This window comes from Haliaeetus leucocephalus, unplaced genomic scaffold, assembly GCF_000737465.1.
Source record: "Haliaeetus leucocephalus isolate CR32 unplaced genomic scaffold, Haliaeetus_leucocephalus-4.0 Scaffold587, whole genome shotgun sequence".
NCBI classification, from domain to species: domain Eukaryota; kingdom Metazoa; phylum Chordata; class Aves; order Accipitriformes; family Accipitridae; genus Haliaeetus; species Haliaeetus leucocephalus.
The window spans coordinates 3,870,532-3,889,074 of NW_010973023.1; the positions used below are offsets into that span (position 1 = coordinate 3,870,532).

Genomic DNA, 18,543 nt, shown 5'->3' on the forward strand with positions numbered 1-18,543 from the left:
AACTATTGAAGCTAGTGCTCAGTCACACGGTGCTCATCACAGTGAGAGCTCTGTAACCAAGTGTCTAGAGGTTGGTTTGATTATTAGATGTCATAAGTTTAGACACCATGCTGAAAATGTAGCCTCATATCTTTCATTGTTGTCTGTCTTCCTGCCATGAATTTAATTTGCTATATTGCTTTTTTTTTGCCTTGAATCTTTTAACTTTTTGTTGTGCATGAAAGACTAATAATAACTCTTTTGTTTTATAGGTACTAACCCAAATGATCTACAATTGATAATATCAATGTTAAGAATGGATGGGGAGCAAAATAAGAAGAGAGATGATGTTGATGAGAGTTTACAAACTGAGTTGACAGAAGAATCCCAGAGAAATATATCAGGAGAAAATTCTGGATGTGACTCTTTGTCTCAGCAGAAAACAAGGCTGATACCAGATGAAGTGTTCAGGGACCTTGAAAAGAAGAGAAAAGAGAATGGCACAAACAAAAGGGCACTGTCAGGGTCACCAAACCTGGATGTTGCTGAAGCAGACAAACCTGAAAATGTCTCCAGAAAAAGAAAGCGGAGTTCTTCAGAAGACATTGAAGATAGTGAAAGGAAATTGCACAAAGTCGTAGCTGGAGAAGCAGGTAGTACAGTAGCTGGAGCTGTAAAGAAGGACGGAGTTGCCAGTTGTCTTAGTGATGACATATTTAATTCAAATTTCCTGTGCGTATATTGTGATTTCAAATGTGCTGATGGTGCCATATTGAAAATTCACATGGAAAATAAACATTCACAAGAGGTGCCAGCTACTGTTCCTGATAAGTTATCTTCTTCAGAAGAAATCAGGGTTGGCTATACAGTTGGAAACATAGACAAAGATCTTAAAGGCAAAATGAGTAATCGGGGTTTACCTTCCTGCTCGGATACGGAAAATCATAAACAAGAATGCCTCTCTAAACAATCCGAAGAGCAAACATGCCCTCACTGTAGTTGCACAGCTGAATGTAGTTCAACATTACACAACCATGTTAAGCAAGATCATGAAAAATCCAAGATATTTTGTTGTGATCTTTGTGGTTTTCAGAGTGCTGAGGAAAATCTCCTGAATTCTCATTTCCTTGGCAAGACGCACCTTCGACGCCAAAATCTTGCTGCACGGGGTGGATTTGTACAGATATTGACAAAAAAATCCTTTAAAAACCAACAATCTACTGCAACCAAAGAGAGGAATGTCAGAGCAAAACCGGGGACCCGTAAATTAAGGGCAAGAACTGCTAATACAAAAGAATTAAGTGTTTGCAGTGCACTGAAAGGCTCAAAAGTAAGCTTGTCTAAACAAAATGATGGCGCTGAACTTGTTGAAATGATACCATCTTCGAATGTTCCCACTGAAAAAACAGATACTGTGACAGAAGAAACGTTGGTTTCTTCCAGTGTAGAAGGAAATGATAAAGTCTGTAGTGAAAAACTAGAAATACCAGGACCCTCAGAAAATATCTTGCAGAAAATAGAACTCCCTCCAACTACCAAAAAGCTAGTTAGCTGTTTAAACATGACAAGGAGATTTGATAGACCGGAACATAAAAGAAACATTGTCTTGTTAAGGTCTTCATTTGGACAGAGTAGGTCTTTTAGATTAAAAAGGCAAGTTAAAAGAAGGTACAATTTGTTGGGTAATAGTAAGAGAGGCAAATCTGAAACTCGGAGAGTACACGTGAAGCATATCTCCAGCACACAGCTTAAACCTAGTGATTCAAGCCCTATGTCACATACAGAATTAGAAACAGACACTAAAAGTAATTGTGATACTACTTCAGAAAGTCAAGATCTTACTGAAGATAAGCTAAATACCCTTTCTTCCAGCGCTACAGATACTAAACATTCTGATGTTAAACTTACTGCTGATGATGGCGTTCTTCATACTTGTGTTGACTGTGGTCATGTTTTTCAGAACAGAAAAAGTTTGGAAATTCACATTGCAAAGCTTCATACAAAAAGGATCCAGTTTCATTGTCAGATGTGCAGTTATTCCTCCGGAGTCAGGGAAGATGTGAAGCAACACTGTCAGGACAGTAAACACCAGATGGGTGGTTGTAGCTTTAATTGTCAGCTCTGTTCATTTACCAGCTTGAATGTGATCAGCCTTCGAAGCCATATGAGTGAAGCACATAATATGTCCCATAGTTGTCCAACTTGCATTCTTTTTTTTCAAATGGAAGAAGAACTGATAAATCATCAAAAAAATGAGAAACATGATGGTTCGTTATTTCAGCAAGCTACTCCATTGAGTAACAGCGATCAGACCTTGCAAGTAGTAACTTATGCTGACTCAGTATCAAACAATAGCCAAAATCTTGCAAAGGAAATGGAAGTATCAGTGAAAGCAAAAACTCCAGACTCTTCTTTCATAAATCATAGAAATGAACTAAAGCATTCTGTTCTGAATAAAACCCAATTTCAATGTAAAAAGTGTTTTTATAAGACAAGATCTTCCACGGTTCTTACAAGGCACATAAAACTCCGACATGCACAGGAGTATCACTTCCTTTGCAAAGCATGTAATCTCTACTCACTGAGTAAGGAAGGAATGGAGAAGCATATCAAAAGAAGCAAGCACCTTGAAAATGCCAGGAAAAACAACATTGGACTACGTTTTGAAGAATGTATTGAAAAGGTTTGTGTTGGTGTTGGTGGTATTAAAACAGTGGTGGATCCTTCCATTTCTGGGAGTGGGAATACAGAGTTAGATAAAGAAATTATACACGTTTCATCTTCTTCTGTGGAAAACATCTCAAGAAATAAAGAATTCGTTCCACTTGATCAAAGGATTGGTGGAAATGAACTGGTTTTAGCTAATGCACCCAGAAGGGGGAAACCCAAAGGCACTATTTCTAGGACATGTACCCATTGTGGTCTTTTGGCCTCCAGTGTTACAAATTTGACTGTTCACATCAGACGAAAGCACAGTCATCAGTACAGCTATTTGTGTAAGGTTTGCAATTATTATACTGTAACCAAAGGAGATATGGAACGCCATTGTGCAACCAAAAAACACAAAAGTCGTGTTGAAATAGAAGGATGTGGAAAACAGAACTCGGAGATCATCGTTAGCCCTGAAGGAGGTAATTTTGAATCTGTGAGCAAGAAGGTTAATAGCCCCCTGACTGCCTTGTATGAACATGTTGAGGATGGTAGCCAGTCATCAGATCTGGAAAATTCTGTCTTAGACAATCAGGAAGTTGAGCAAGGAGATGCTGAGCTAAAAGTCGTAAATGCCAGTAGGCTGCCAGATTTGGAGCATACTAGCACTCCATTAAATATAAACCAACGTATATTTCTGGAACCAGCGAGGGTTACTCAAGATGGTGACCCTTGCTTCCAGAGAAGAGCAGTGGGCGCAAACGACAACAAGTGTGTGCACTGCAGCTTCATTGCTCATTCTTCTTCTTCTTTAGAGCTGCATGTGAAGCGAAAACATACAAAACAATTTGAATACTACTGCATGGCTTGTGACTACTATGCTGTTACTCGCAGAGAGATGATTAGGCATGCAGCAACAGAGAAACATAAAATTAGAAGAGAATCTTATGTGTATTCTTCTGGGGAGGAAGCAAACACAGCAAATATCACTAAAGAAGGCACTGCTTTGTCTCAAGAGGAGCATCATCACAGTGCAGGAGAATCAAAAACTGTTTTAGATGAAACAAAATGTGCCAATGACGCAGCAGAAGGTGATCATATGGATAAAAGCTTAACTGAGTGTACTGTCATAGATGAAAATGCATCTCCAGGAATGCCTGAAGGTGGCAGTTCCCAAACTGCAGTAGAAGGTGAACTTGAAGAGACAGCTAAAAATGGAGAAGATGACCTTTTTTGTGAAGGATTCCAGCAAACTCCTCAGAAAGAAAAAGTTGTTAAACTTGACAAGGAAGTATCAGTTAAAGAAACAGGTACTTGTGAGTTGCAGAAAAGTAGGCATGGTCAGGAGCTGCTCAACTCAGATGATGATTGCACTGCAGAAAATCAAAATAGATCAAGCAGCACAAACTTGAATTCAGGAAAAGGTGAGGAAAGCTTGGAAGCAAATAGAGAAAACCCTGAAGCAGAGTGTAGAAACACAGGCATTCTTAAAAAAAAATCACTGAAAAAAAATAACCCACTTATGCCAACTCTTCCAGAAACAAGTAGTGCAGTAGAACAATCAGATTTTGCTGGAAACATTGGAGAAATGGTACAAAATATACATAGTTTAGAGGGTGACAGAAGTTTCAAAGAGGATCCTACTGGGGAGGAGGAAGAAGCCCTTATGGAAGCACAACATGAAGCAGAAGTAACTATAAATAACAGTGTTTGGGAGGCAGATGGCTCAACAGCTGAGGGCATGCAAGAAAGTAGTAATGAGGCTTTAGGAACAGTTTTCAGTGCTGATGATAAAGGAAAGGCAATGCAAAATTTTGGCAAGTTTGATTCTTCTATAGTGAGGTTAAAAAGCCATGCAGATGGGGAAGCCGCTGACCATTCTGCTGAAGGACAGATGTCAGGTGGAGTGAAAGCTAGTGAGCTCGCAGTGAAAGCAGATCCTTCACCAAGTGGTGGGAAAAAGAAGAAGTCAGAAGGAATTTCCCTGGGGGAATCGACACGTATTCGCTGCGACGACTGTGGTTTTCTAGCAGATGGTTTGAGCGGACTAAATGTTCACATAGCCATGAAACATCCTTCAAAAGAAAAACATTTTCATTGTTTACTCTGTGGAAAATCATTTTACACAGAGAGCAACCTTCACCAGCACTTGGCGAGTGCCGGGCACCTGCGAAATGAGCAGGCGAGCGTGGAGGAGCTGCCCGAAGGAGGTGCTACCTTTAAGTGCGTGAAGTGCACGGAGCCCTTCGATTCGGAGCAGAGCTTGTTCCTCCACATCAAAGAGCAGCACGAAGAGCTGTTGCGGGAAGTGAACAAGTACATTGTGGAAGACACCGAGCAAATAAACAGGGAGAGGGAAGAGAACCAAGGCAACGTCTGCAAGTATTGTGGGAAGATGTGTAGAAGTAGCAATTCCATGGCCTTCCTAGCTCACATCCGTACCCATACAGGTATGGAAATGCTCTCTTTGCAAGTGGTCTCTTTCAAACAGAGTGAGTTATACCATTGGTCTTTTTCTGCTTGTTAATCTCTTTAACATTTCTTATGAACTGGCATTCATATCGCCTGATGAGCCCCCAGTGAAATTCAAAATTACCTAAAGGGGTATGAAAATACAGTGATCAAAGGGCAGAAAATGTAAGAACATTTTAAGTGCAGTCACCCTTCTGCTTTTTGTTTCATATAGAGAGATTTCCTTCCCTTTAATCTAAATTGTAACCATTAATTGGTTCTTAAATTTATATAATGAAGCAGTGGTGGTTTGAGAGAACAGTTAACTGTTCTTTCTAACTTCCTCTTCCTTGCAGTTGTTTAATATCCAAATTGTTTATTTGATTTCAATTCAGTTACACTTTCAGCATTACATAATGCTTCAGGATAGGCATTTGATATTATATCATTCCTAAATAAACACCAATAAGACGCAGCAAGAGGTTTTTGTAGAAATACTTTAGGGGAATTGGAATTGGTCAGCCTTTTTGGAAGGTAGTGTGTAATGCTGATGTGATGCACAGGGATGTAGCATCTGATTTAGTTTCTGTGCTGATCACACTTTCAATTCATTTTTATGTTTGATTTTAAGTGGAAAATTTAAAAACATTTTTGTAGAAAAATGCATAAGCTGCAGTTCTAAATTTATGTAAAAATTCACTGCGATGTTTCTATAAACCTGCCATACATTCTTTATTTTAAATAGACAGCTTTTCTAAATCACTGAGCTCTGCTTAGACAAGTGGTGTCTCCATGGTTGAATTTATGAGTGGATTTGAATAATAAATTCACATTTCAATGAACATATTTTCATTAAAACTGTAAGGTTTATTTTACTGTACTTTTAAATAATGGCTTATTATGGAAGCTATAGTTTAAATTCATGCAGTATTTGAAACTTAGTGCATGGTTACAAGGAAGAGAACAAAAAGGTAAGAAAAAAGAAACATAAAAGAATGGTAATTCCTGGCATAATCCTAAAATAGTTTCATAAGGTTTTTTTTATGAAAAGGCAAGGGCGTGACTGGACAACAAAGTTTAAAATTAATCTTGGGGAACACGGACATTGTATTTCAAACCTTTCAAAGTATTTTACTACAACTGCAGAATTCATGTATACCAATAACTCACATACTTAATACTTTCAGCATTACTTCTGTCCTGTCAATAACATAGTTATCTCTATTGCTTCAGCTAATATCCAACTTTGAATGCAGTATTAAGTCTTTAGAGGGACGCTCGTGTTCACATGGTCCGAACAGCTGTATAAGCCCTTAATATGCCCTCTTACGGCAGATAAAACTGAATAAAACTAAGAGGGGGGATGCTAATGGAGCTCTCTTTAGAATTCTTTATGCAACTGTCTGGTCAAGACATGTTGCTTATAATTGATGTGTCCATTACTTGAATTCTCTTGTAATTATAGTCAATAAGTCTTGTAAATGTGTTAAAGCTCACTAAAAGCATACAAATTCAAGAACAGAGTAAGGCTAATAATTTAAAATAATCAATGTAGGCATTTCAGCACTTAATTTCCCTTGTGTGTTGATAGCTGATCATTCTTAATCCATTAAGATTTATTTAGTCGTTTACAATGCAAAATAGGTTTGCACTGGTCACTTGTGCCATTTGAAAATGTCCACCAGGTTAAGTGCAGAATGTAGTCCATTAGTCTTCCTTGACTATATGTATTAATTGCATTTAAAATCAAGTTAATGTGGATGTGAAAGTGAGGTAACTATCAATATATGACAAAGCAACCCTACTTACATAAGTTACATCATTGATTGTAACATTTAGTAAAAGTTAGTGTACTTTTTAACATCTTGTGTGTAGGTCTTATCATGAAGTATATTTTTATTGTGCTTTTGAATGGCCCTAAATACGCAAAGCAGTAAAAGAATACATTTCATTTTGCAAGTCATTTTTCGGTAGTGTGTGCGGAGGAGGTATAGAAGGGTTACAGAATAGAGTTTTATCTGCCCTCTTTCTCACGGCACCTTTAAATGAAATGCTTTTCTTATGCTTTGCTTATTCACATAAATAGTAATGTGGAGACTTTTATTAATAGTTAATGGGAAGAAGGCTTTCTCTTCCAATCTGTATTTTCATAGTTGTGATTTCCTTTGTGACTTATAGAACCTTTTCTTCCAATCTGTATCACAAAGATGCAGTTGAGTAAGAAACAAATATTTTTGGGTTATTGGGAGTGGTGGCAGAGGGAACTGACCTACTCCACCAACTGTATACACACTGCCTTATAACATTGGTGAGGCAAAGTACAGTATTTCTAGCTTCCCGTCTGTTCCAGGGTAACACCAGGTACGCAACAGGAGCAGAGCTGCACATTTTCACATTTATTGTTCTGATTATGTGCTCTTTAAAAAATCTTCCTTCAGCATCCAGGTGTGCATATATATGTTTGTATGTGTGGGTAACCATGTCCAACTCCTTGCCTTTTTTTTAATTGAGTAATTGGTGAGGGTTGGGGGGGAGGGGGGAAGGGAAAGTTTTAGAAAGATACAACTAATGATTTCCATTAATAGCAAAATAATGTTTCAAAATACCATTAAATAATGTAGGAGATTTTCACATTGCAAATGAAAGGGAAGCTTTGCTAGAGAGGAGATAACAAGTAAGTCCATCACATGTTGACAAGTGAAAATGAGGAAGTGTAAAGAAAAATAAAAGGAGTAGTAGAGGTGGAAGACTTTTTAGTTCGCAGTTGATGGAGGTCCCATAAACTTAATTAACAATCAACATCTGACAAAAAAATCACCTGCAACCACATCATCTTTGTTTCGCTTCTCATCAGATTTCTCAGTTAATGGAAGATTTGCTCAGTGTAAGTGTGGTATCTTACTCCCCACGTCCTAAACGTAGGAGGAGATGGTACGGTGATGTTTCATGTGGCTCTGCTCACTTTGCATTAGGCCTGAGCTAGGGACACAGCTATGCCTGCAGGTGCAGATGGTGTTGCCTTTGGCCGGCTTAAAGCTGAGACAGTTAATTTTTTTATAGTTTTGGGCCTCCGTTGTCTTAATGTAAAATAAGGACTATGACCTCCAGTCTTTTTTTGTGAAACAGGAGCATGGTTTTTGTCTGTCTGACCCGAACTCTTAAATTTAGTCTATTTTCAATTTGTTGTTTTGTTTTGGTTTTTTCCCCATTCTCTTGTTAAGACCCTTATTGTTTACTGCTACCATCAGAAAATGTACACTTGGTTTCCATGCCTTAACTTGTGGGTAAAGTAATTCTGTGGCTTTTTTTTTTAAAAAAAAGTAATTTTGTTGCAAAGATGCTATATTGAAAGTATTTTTCTCATTTTTCTGTGAACTAAAAGCCAAGTGCGAATCCAATAGTATCACATTTAACACAGCATATGAGAACCATTAAAGTTTGTGATAATGCAAGTATGGCTAAGAAATGGTTAATTGCTTCAACATTGTTTCAGATAGCCTTATGGTAAATACAGATTTTTTTCCCCATTAGTTTAACTTTTAGTGTAATGTCTTCATCTTAAGTATAAAATTTTGAGTCGTTCCATCCAAGAACATACTGGAACAAATTTGGCACCAGCAACCTAAAAGGGAGATGCGCTGCTTTTGTTTCAGGTGGTAAGTACTGACTGGAGCCTGCCAGCACTTGAATTTCCATGGAGTTTAAATGGAGATGTTAACAGATATTCAGCTCTGGATCTGAGAAATAAATAAAAAAACCTCAAGGCCTCAGTGATTTTTGGATGAGAGCAGTCAACAGAATAATACATTTCTGTATTGTCAGCACACTGTAGCTATGATTGGTCTGAACTCGAGTTCTTCACAAAGGAGTCATGTAAATGGAAAACAGCAAAGGTCTTGTATGGAAGCCCTGTGGGACACCTGCAGTAACAGAATGAGGAACGAATTTACAATTTAATCAGTAGGAGAGAAACTAAGGGAACATAGGATTGAATCCACATGGTATTTGAATTCTTTGACAAAAAAGAGCAGTATAAACACCAATAGATTTAAAAAAATCCTCTCCAGCTGTGGTGTTGATGTTATTAATTGTGCAATTAGTCTTTAAGATCATAAGTTAAAACATCAACTTTTAATACTCTTTTATTTAATGCAAAGATAGGCCTTTTTTTATTTGCATGGGTCTCTTTATAGAATGCAGTGTTGATTTGAAATGTCACCAAATTAATGATTAATTTAGTTTTTTCAGGATCATTTAAATAAACTGGTTTTTTTCAGTGATTGATTGAACGTGATTGCTGTTAGCTGCAGTCTCAACCTGCTTTTGATATTTAAACATATAAAGCTGACTAGATATAACCATTCAGGTGCTAAATATATTTTACATCTACTTCCAACAGTAGAAATGGAAGTATTAAGAGATCTGGCTTCATTGTCATTGAACTGTGAAATATTCAACCTTGTCTGCCCGTGCTTAATACTGTTGACTTTTTTATTTCAGTTAGAAGATTAAAATTAAATGCTTCATTTTTCGTCAGCTTTTGGGAATTAAATTGAAATTTAAGACTCTAAAAATTTTTACTAAGATCCTCAATTTCACCAACGGATTCTTGGAGGATACTCTGTTTTCAAGGGCAAAGAAAAAAGGTTCATTGATCAAGTGTGATACAGTGCAACATTTTTCTTATCAGAGCTCTTTATGTGTATTTATTAAAGATCACATATTTCATATTATGCTTAACTGTATTGGAAGAAGTACTTCACAAAACATATACTAGACATAATATGGAGACTCTGTAACCATATTGTACTTACTTTTAACTGCAGTTCTATGATTTTGATTTACTGATTTAGGGGTTTAGTGGTCAGAAAATTGGAAAGTGCTACAGCATGCTTTAGAATGATGTTGCTATGTAGTAACATGGGGACTGACATGTGCCCAATTTAACTATTTCAGTAAAAAAAATAGTTTTTCCTTCCTTGAGAGAGGATCACTGTTAATTAAGATAGACAAATAATTTGACTTTTTGCTGAACTGGTGTGATACAAGAAATAGGCTGGTACTTCTTCCTTGGAGAAATAATTTCAGAGTTCTTTGGTCTGCAGTAGACATTTAATATTAAAGTTTGTTCTTGAAATAAATAATAGCCAAAATGTCAATACTTCTGGTTTGCAGAATAATCATAAATTCTTGACCATAAAACAGTCATAAAGGCATAATATTTTATCCACTGTATATTCATACATTGCATGTCATTACAATAGCTAGGTGATGAATCATTTTCTCTGTGTGACAGAACAAATCTGAAATACCAATGCTAATGTGAAATCTATTCAAAGTCAGGAGACTTGTAAAATTACTTTGCTTTAAATATATTTGCTTAAAAAACAAGTACATTTTGCAGTTTACACCAGTATCAAGCCACTTTAAGATGATTACCTGAGTTTCAGCATTTGGAAGTGGGGAAAGGTGTAGAACAACTTTTGCCATCTTGTTGCAAGGTTATCTACCTACTATGTTGTCTTCTCATTTTAATATCTTGTGGGTTTTTTTAATAATAATAAAAAAAGAATAAATTGTTATTAAAAGTTAAGAGAGTAGTTTCCATGATCTTGAACTTAAGGAAACTTTAATGAGTAATGTACAGTATGTACCGTCTGTGTCCTGGGAGTATAAATTTATGTACGAGATAGATACTTTTTTTTTGTTAAACAAAAATCTCAAACAGGTTAAATGTGGGATAGGCTTTTTTAAAGGTTATTTTTTCCCAGGATTTTTTATTTCTTTAACGGTGGGTGATATATTATTCTAATTCAACTCATATCTTATGCTAAATTTTACTTAGGATCAAAGCCATTCAAGTGCAAGATATGCCACTTTGCAACAGCTCAGCTCGGAGATGCCAGAAACCATGTCAAGAGGCACCTTGGGATGAGGGAATACAAGTGTCATGTCTGTGGGTGAGTAAATTGAAACAGTCTCCACCATGGTTAACCAGGAGAAGAGTGCAGGATATGCATTGTTTCAGAATTGAAAACTGTGATGTGAGCAAGAGTGGCTAAAATTATGCATGCATATCCTCCTTTCCATTGTTATGGTAAATTCCTTAAATACAGTTATGACATTCTTTTCCCACTTCTAATCCTGCACTGAAGATGAGCAATTTTATGGGCTACAAGGTCAATTTGAACCTGTAATCTGTAAATTGACTAAATTATAGGATGTTCATTCACATTGCCAGGGAGAACTGTAAATTCCATTTAAAGACATAAAAAATATATAATATAGACTTTACTGTGTGGGTTTTTTTCTTTTGCTATACTGTTATAATTTTAGTACCATTAACAGATTTCTGGACTCCATTAGGGTTTTCATTCTTTACGAAAACAAAACAGAAGACTGATTTTTCAAACAAACGGATCTAAAATATTGCAGGCATAAGACTTTAAAAATAAATTGAAGTCTTTTATGTATGCTTGTGTTCTTGTTTGTTACCCCCCAAAAATCTTGTTTTTCTTTTTTACTTAATCGTTATTTCCTCAGAAGGATCGTTCATAATGTTTAATTGTCCTTCAAATGTGTTGCATTTAATAGGAGGCATTGAGACTCCTTAATGCAAAACTAATTAATTTAGCAGAAATGTTTAAAAGGTTTTAAAATGCCATGGCATATATGGTACATCATAGGACATTCAAAGTTGGATTTTAATACCCTAGTTCTGATTAAAAATATATTTTAATGTTATTATGCTGGAGAAATTAACTAATATATGCATCATATAAAAACATTTTACTCAAACCTATGTAACCTGCTATAGCAGTCTTATGGCTAATGTGTAGAACAGCACAGGTTCAATTAGATGATGCAGTGCACACATGAATGGTGTGGTGTGATGTTGGGGATAATATTCAGCAGGAGGGTTTTTTTTAGCCTTAGTATACCAATCTACTGCAGGACAAAGTGAGTTACACATTTTAAAGCACAAGTGATTCTTCAGCTGAAGATGCAGCTGAGTGATTTTCACTGATTCATCTTTCTGTTTTTCAAATAATTTTGCATGCAGCATTATGAGATACTTTGGATGTTTTTACTCACTTAAGAAAATTAATTGCTGACTTCTTGAAACAAGAAATAAAAATGTATGAGCCTAATTCGTAAGTCCACTGAATATCAGTAGTAGAATAACTTGTGCTACTCTTTATTTTGCAGCATGTTTAAAAAGAACATTATGCGTGGTAGGCTATTTTCTATTGTTTGAAAAATCTTATTTACTATCCCTGCTATATGAATTGCCAAGAATTTGGCATGGAAGATAGTTAACAACTACAGATCCACAAAACTGTTTAGCTAAGGCTAAGCTCTGTTCTTTAGAAGTTGTCAACAAACTTGACAATGGTTCTTTATTCAGTTCCCTTTTAACTTAAAACTGAAAAATCATCATATCATTTAACTGTGTTATTGTAAAAGTAAAAAAATCTCAAAATAGCTAATACTGTATCTTTTATAAAGAGAAAATTAAAATTATTGGTATTTGGCACAGTACCTCATTTTTTTCAAAAGCTCATTCCTTTCCTTCAGGATTGACACATTCTTAGAATCTGTCTCAGAAATTACACAACTCTTGGTTGCAATTCACGACAGTTATGCAAGAGAGCAAAACATGTATGAATGATTTAACCTGTGGACTTAAATGTTAGTCACTTTGCTAAGCTGACTGCTTCCTGTATGTTGCTGGCATGTCATACCTGGTAGCCAAGCAGGTACTCATTTTGCATTTTAGTGTAGTATTGTATTGCTAGTTTTCATCAACAACGTGAAGCTGTCCTATTTAGATATGACAAAACAATCAGCTGAAGAGACATATACCACAATACCCTGTGCTTACAAAAATCTTATTTGTATACCTGTATAAATAATCATCACGTTTCACTTAATGTGCACCAAAAATGTGTTTTAAGAATTATATATTAACACTGATTTAATTGGAAAAGACATTTTTGTACTGTAGCTAACAGTCCTGAAGAATTGAGCAGGATTTGAAGAAGGAGGAATGACCAGAGCAGTTTGAACCATAGTCCAAATAATGAATGTGCCATTCCTAAATGTGGAAGAACAGAAGAAAGTGTAATAGCCTGTGCTGTATTTCTGCTATTTTAATTGAAAGGATTGGATAGTGTGTAAGTTAAAAAAATAAAGTAGCAACATAAAAAAAAATAAAATTGCTACGATTGGCTATCGGATTAGTGGCACTATAGAGCATTGGTACATTAGCACCACTGACAATGTCAATTCATTATCATTGATGGCTAAATAATCTTAGAAATGCTCAGTGGACCTATTAGTTCCTGAACATAAGCAGCTCATGCTGCATTTCTTCATTAGCTTTAATTGCTATAAATTTTACCTTTTTAAAAATCATGCTTTAAAAGGTGAAGTGATCTTTCAGGAACATTAACTCCGTAATTTTGTCACAAACAGAAGGTCCTGCACTATGTTTTCTTTTCTATAGTAGTTAATATTCTATCCTCTGACTTTTAGATTCATAGTAATAAGCCCTCTGCTAGTTGCGAGGATAAATTGTGTTTCAAAAGCTTTTGAATCTGCTTGGGCACTTTCTAAAGGTGAAATGTCAGTGCAACATTGTGGTGTAGTGTGATCTCAAAATACCACCTTTTTTTTTTTTTTGTCTTTTTTAGAGAAAAATTCTCTGGAAATTTTTTTCTTTAAAAAAAGGCAAAAAGCTCTATCTGTGGTGTTGTTTTAGGAAGGGTTTGCTGTGTCTCAATTTTCCAAATGATCCTTATATTTACACGATACAAAGTACACAATATATAATTCACTTAGATGTTGAAAAAGGCAGTAATTTTGCTGTGTTGTTTTATTTTTTTTTAATTGAAGTTCAGGGTTTGTTTTTCTTCAGCTGCACAGCAGAAACTACATGACACAGAAATTGGACACCGCTAATGTTTTAACATTTGGAATAAACCGTCTGCTACTCATTTCCTTATTGCAGATGTGTGTTAATTGTTTTCTTTTCCATACCCATGGCTGTAAAATATATCCCATTATTTCAGAGATAGTATCTATTTTCTGCGGGTAGCAAACTGCTGCATATTTGAATTTAATTTTTGAAAGTCTGGCTCTGAAATTGGCTGATACCCTGGGTTAGATGAGCAAATCTTGGTTGCCCAGCATTTAAAATTTTTGTTTCATTTGCCTGGTGAAATGCAGTGAAAAGGCTTATCATGCACTTTTCAAATTTTATGCCTCAGGTAGAACATGAAAAATGCATTGTTCTGCACTTGAGTTTTTGAACAGAATTTATAGGCAATGTTTGATTTAAAAAATGCATCTACTATTCCTTTGCCTTTTTTTTTGCCTTTGCTTTCAGAAACAGAATTTTTGGGGATGTAGTTACATGTTTCAAGTAAGAGTGGCTGCTTCTTTCTTTTTTTTCTTTCCTTTACAACTTCTTAAAAATCTACTGAGGAAGATGGGTATAAGGTAGGTTTGGATTTTTAGGAAAATTTTCAGTGTTTAAAAGATGCACATAAACATTTTTTGCTACCTTCCTAAAAATTGAAAGGACATTTGTAGCAGTGTCTTTATGATGTTTATTCCATATATAGCAGTCAAGTGTTTTAAGGAACAAAAATAAGTATTTGTATACACAAAGGAATTTGGAGGGGGGGTGGAATAGGTTGGGTTTTTTCTGTATTTTGCTGGAGTAGTTCTTTCTTGTGTTTTTTTTTGTTGTTGTTGGTGGTTTTTTTTGCTTTGTTTTGGTCTTTTGGTGGATTGATGGAGGTATTAATCTTTTTTACTTTCTGCTTTTCTTGGTTTGCTTTGAAACTCCTTTTCCCAATTAATTCTGGAGATGCTATAAGATGTTCTGCTAAGTAACTGTTTTGCTAAATTTGGTTATTTTTTAAAGCCCCATTTAACCATCTTTGAGGAGTTACAGTGTCCTAAGCATGGAAATAACTTGACTTTTGCTGCTGTTGTTAATGCTAAGAATAGTTCAGAGATCTTAATCTGTATAAAGTTCAGTGTTTTAATGACAGTGGTTGCTTTGAGAATGTCTAAAAAAAAATATTCGCCTATATTGAGTATAGTGGCTAATAGATCTTCGTACTTTATAGATAAGAATGTGCTTTGACCAGCTGCTTCAAAAAAATTGGCTGAACTCCTGTGTGTTGTGTTCTAAAAATTCTTTTAGATTTTCAGATTTTTTTTTTTTAACTGATTACTGTTAATGTCAGGCTACTTTTAGTGAAAGCATACTCTTAAGATTGCTTTTAGCAAGCAAAAAAGACTTATTCATAAATTTATTGGTAGGAGCAGGAAAAACATTATATTTTCAAGGATGCCTTAATGTACTGTAATGTAAATTAATTATTTGTAGTTGTGCAGTTTGGGAAATCTTAAATAGAAAGTTGCTACCCTAGTAAAACTATTTTTGTGTGGTATTACCTAGTTTTTGTGCATTAGAAGGGATCTCTGTGTAGATGATTATAATGTCACTTTCTGACCTTTGCAGCTTGAATAATTGTAAATCATTGCTTCATAACGTGTCAGAGAATGTCTGTACTAGGCAATTAAATGGCAGAATATAATAGACCAAATTATTGCCTGTCATGTTTTCAACAACACAGTTAGTATTTGAGTTACACTTAATCATTACGTGCATTAGCAACTTCATTGGAATCCAGCTTCAGGCTGAGCATGAAATACATTACATTATTTAAACCTCTAATGGTAGAAGTCATTTATTTGTGTTGAAGTGTACAACATGCAGAGTTTCATAAAGCAAGGAACACTTGAGAGCTTAATTTATCCAAATCAAAGTCTAAATGCAGATAAACACAAGTAGCAAAAATTAGTAATTTTTATAGGCTGGAAATATTTAAAAATACATGGTTGTGGGTAATTGTAGGCAGCAGGAATAAATTAAAATCACTATTTTTAGTCAGCTCAGAGAACTAAAACTGTTGTATACCTAAATCATGAAATGCATCATGAAATTGCATTTTTGAATGAACAATTAATTACACACATCATACCTACCAATGTGTCCAAACAAAAAATATGTATTTGGTTCAGCTGTTTAGATCAGAGATAAATGCATGTGAAACGACTGTTCCAGATGCAGCTATTTGGAGTTTCTCTGTCTGCATTTTGCTGTTTGGTCCTATCACACACTTGTGTCTACGTTTACTTTAGTAAAGAAAAATGAGGTGAACTTACGTAACAGCTTTCCAAACTTGCACACACTTTTAAACAAATTAATGAGAAAATCCTAGAAAAATATATGGAGCAAGGTAACATATGTGTTATATTATCTTGCCAATTTTTGTTCAGTTATCTATCATTTTATTAGATTTGCGAACATGACCTTCAGTACATAGTCTCTATTTTGACTATTTAAGAAAACTACTTGAAATGGAAGCAATTTACTTTTATTCAGAAAGGCTCCCAGCATCTTTAAACAACTGGTACGGATCCTACGGGACGTTGTGCGAGACTCTCCTGGCCTGGATGTCTGCCACGGAGTTGGCTGGAGTTAAAGCGAGTGAGTGGGAGACTCGGGTACAGGCGGAGGAAGGACTCTTCTGGTTGAGACTGGTATTACAATTGATACAGAAAAGTCAAGACCCACTTTCTGACTTAATAAAATGTGTTTTTAGCAATTTGTATGCTAAATTGGATTATAATAATGATTTAGTTGTACTTGCTGATGAGACAAGGTATATAAAGGACATATTTTTTGTATGTGCTGTATGCAGTCCAATTCAATGCACTTCCAAATCGTAATGATCACGATGCACAGCGGTGTGACTACGATATGTGCGGGACGTGTAACTAGTGCTTTTACAGACATGCATTTTTGATTTTTTTACTTTACTGTGGGTTGCTCTGACGTCCAGGATGTGTGCGTTTCTGTTGGGCCGTAGGCACCTTGCTTTGAACGCGTCCTCCGAGAGCAAGCGCCGGCCGTGGCGGCGCAGGGAGGGTTTGAGCCCTACCTGAGAAGGCAGGAGTTGTGACTAATGGGAAACAGGTTGAGGGTGCAAAAATCGGGGTAGTGCTAAGGCAAGCGGCAGTCCTAAAATTCAGTATACCTGCTGAAAAAGAGACTTCCGTCCTTACAATCCATGGCTCGGAAGGATTGGCCTAAGCGTTGACAAAGGTAATTGTTAAAAATTGCCGTCTGTTGGCAGAAAGAGATGGCAAAAAAGTGGACTGGGTTTTGGTTACCATGCGAAGAAGGGAGCCTGAGAGTTGTCGGTGCGGGTGGTTGGTACTGACAGGGAGAGAGAATTGCTTGATTAAAATTTTGGCTGGGTTGTTTTGTTGATAGGCTTAAGTTGGCATGGTTTGGATTTCTATCCAGAATTCAGAAGGTTTACATGTGCTTCATTTTTGGTTTTAATCATTTATGCGTAGGGATTGCATCAAGCTCCTGATTCAGCTGTGGTTTTCCTCGGTGCTTTTAGTAACTTTACTTTAAAATTTAGAGGATAAATAACTGAGCCTAATCTTTATCAATTAATATCTCTTCCCTAGTACTCCAGGGTTTGGTAAAAGAAGCGGGATGTTACCCCAAAAGGGAGAAAATAGACTCTGTGTTTTATACCTTTAACTGCAAGTTGTTGGAATGCCCTTGATTTCAGCCAAATTTGATCTATAAGAATTGGCTGCTGAATCAATCTGTTGGGGTGACTGGTTTTGTCATGTCCAGTTTTACTTGCATCAAATGCATTACCATAACGTAGCTCCTTCAGCTGTTACTGCTCAATTCGTTGAAACACCCCAGAATCTCAGAGGTTGCGGCGTGCAGTGCATCCACATCTTCTTTCACGTTTAAATTGCCTGTTTAAAAACCTTAACTTTGTTTTTCTTTCCAGTGATTTCTCCTCCTGTTTGCACTGTAATGACTGGAAATTGTGTTTACTGGGTTTAGTACAAGCAGAATCAAGCCTATAGATTTTAAGCACTTCAGGACAACTAATCTTACTTACTGTGTTTATTACAACCCTGGGCACCTTCTGGAGACTCAGCGATTAGTTTACTAGGGTAGAACTGGTTTCTCTAGAAAATTTGTGTCTCGGTACATTCGTGTTTCAGGTATCAACAAATCTAAATGGTAGCAATCGGAAGAGCTGACCGGCTTCTGATTTCATTTTAGTCTTTCTGGCTGTGGTGTGTTGTCTTTCATCCTGTTTTTCTTACTGTAATTCACACTCCCATTAGCCAGACAGATTATAGTAGTTACACTCAATACAGATGGAGAGAGAAAGCAAAATCTCTCTTTATGGGCTAAAGCCAAGGTAAATATATGTCACAAATCTTTTGAACTGTGACGTGATTGTCAGCTGTCCCAGCAACGGGGTAGGTGTTTTGAATAGAACAGGCTTAAAAACAACTGATGGCAGCAGCAGAAGAAACTGGGTTGCCATCCCT

The 18,543-nt window shown here is 36.1% G+C and overlaps 1 protein-coding gene across 1 annotated transcript in view; it reads left to right on the top strand.

Annotated features, from left to right (window-relative positions):
* The first annotated feature begins 256 nt into the window (after nt 1-256).
* The window catches only part of ZNF407 (zinc finger protein 407), a 321,826-nt gene continuing 303,539 nt past the window's right edge, over nt 257-18,543 (top strand). The window contains exons 1-2 of the mRNA XM_010577929.1: nt 257-5,078; nt 10,925-11,039. Coding sequence (XP_010576231.1) covers nt 287-5,078; nt 10,925-11,039 — 4,907 coding nt within the window. The 5' untranslated portion in view covers nt 257-286. The remainder of the gene's footprint in view (nt 5,079-10,924; nt 11,040-18,543) is intronic.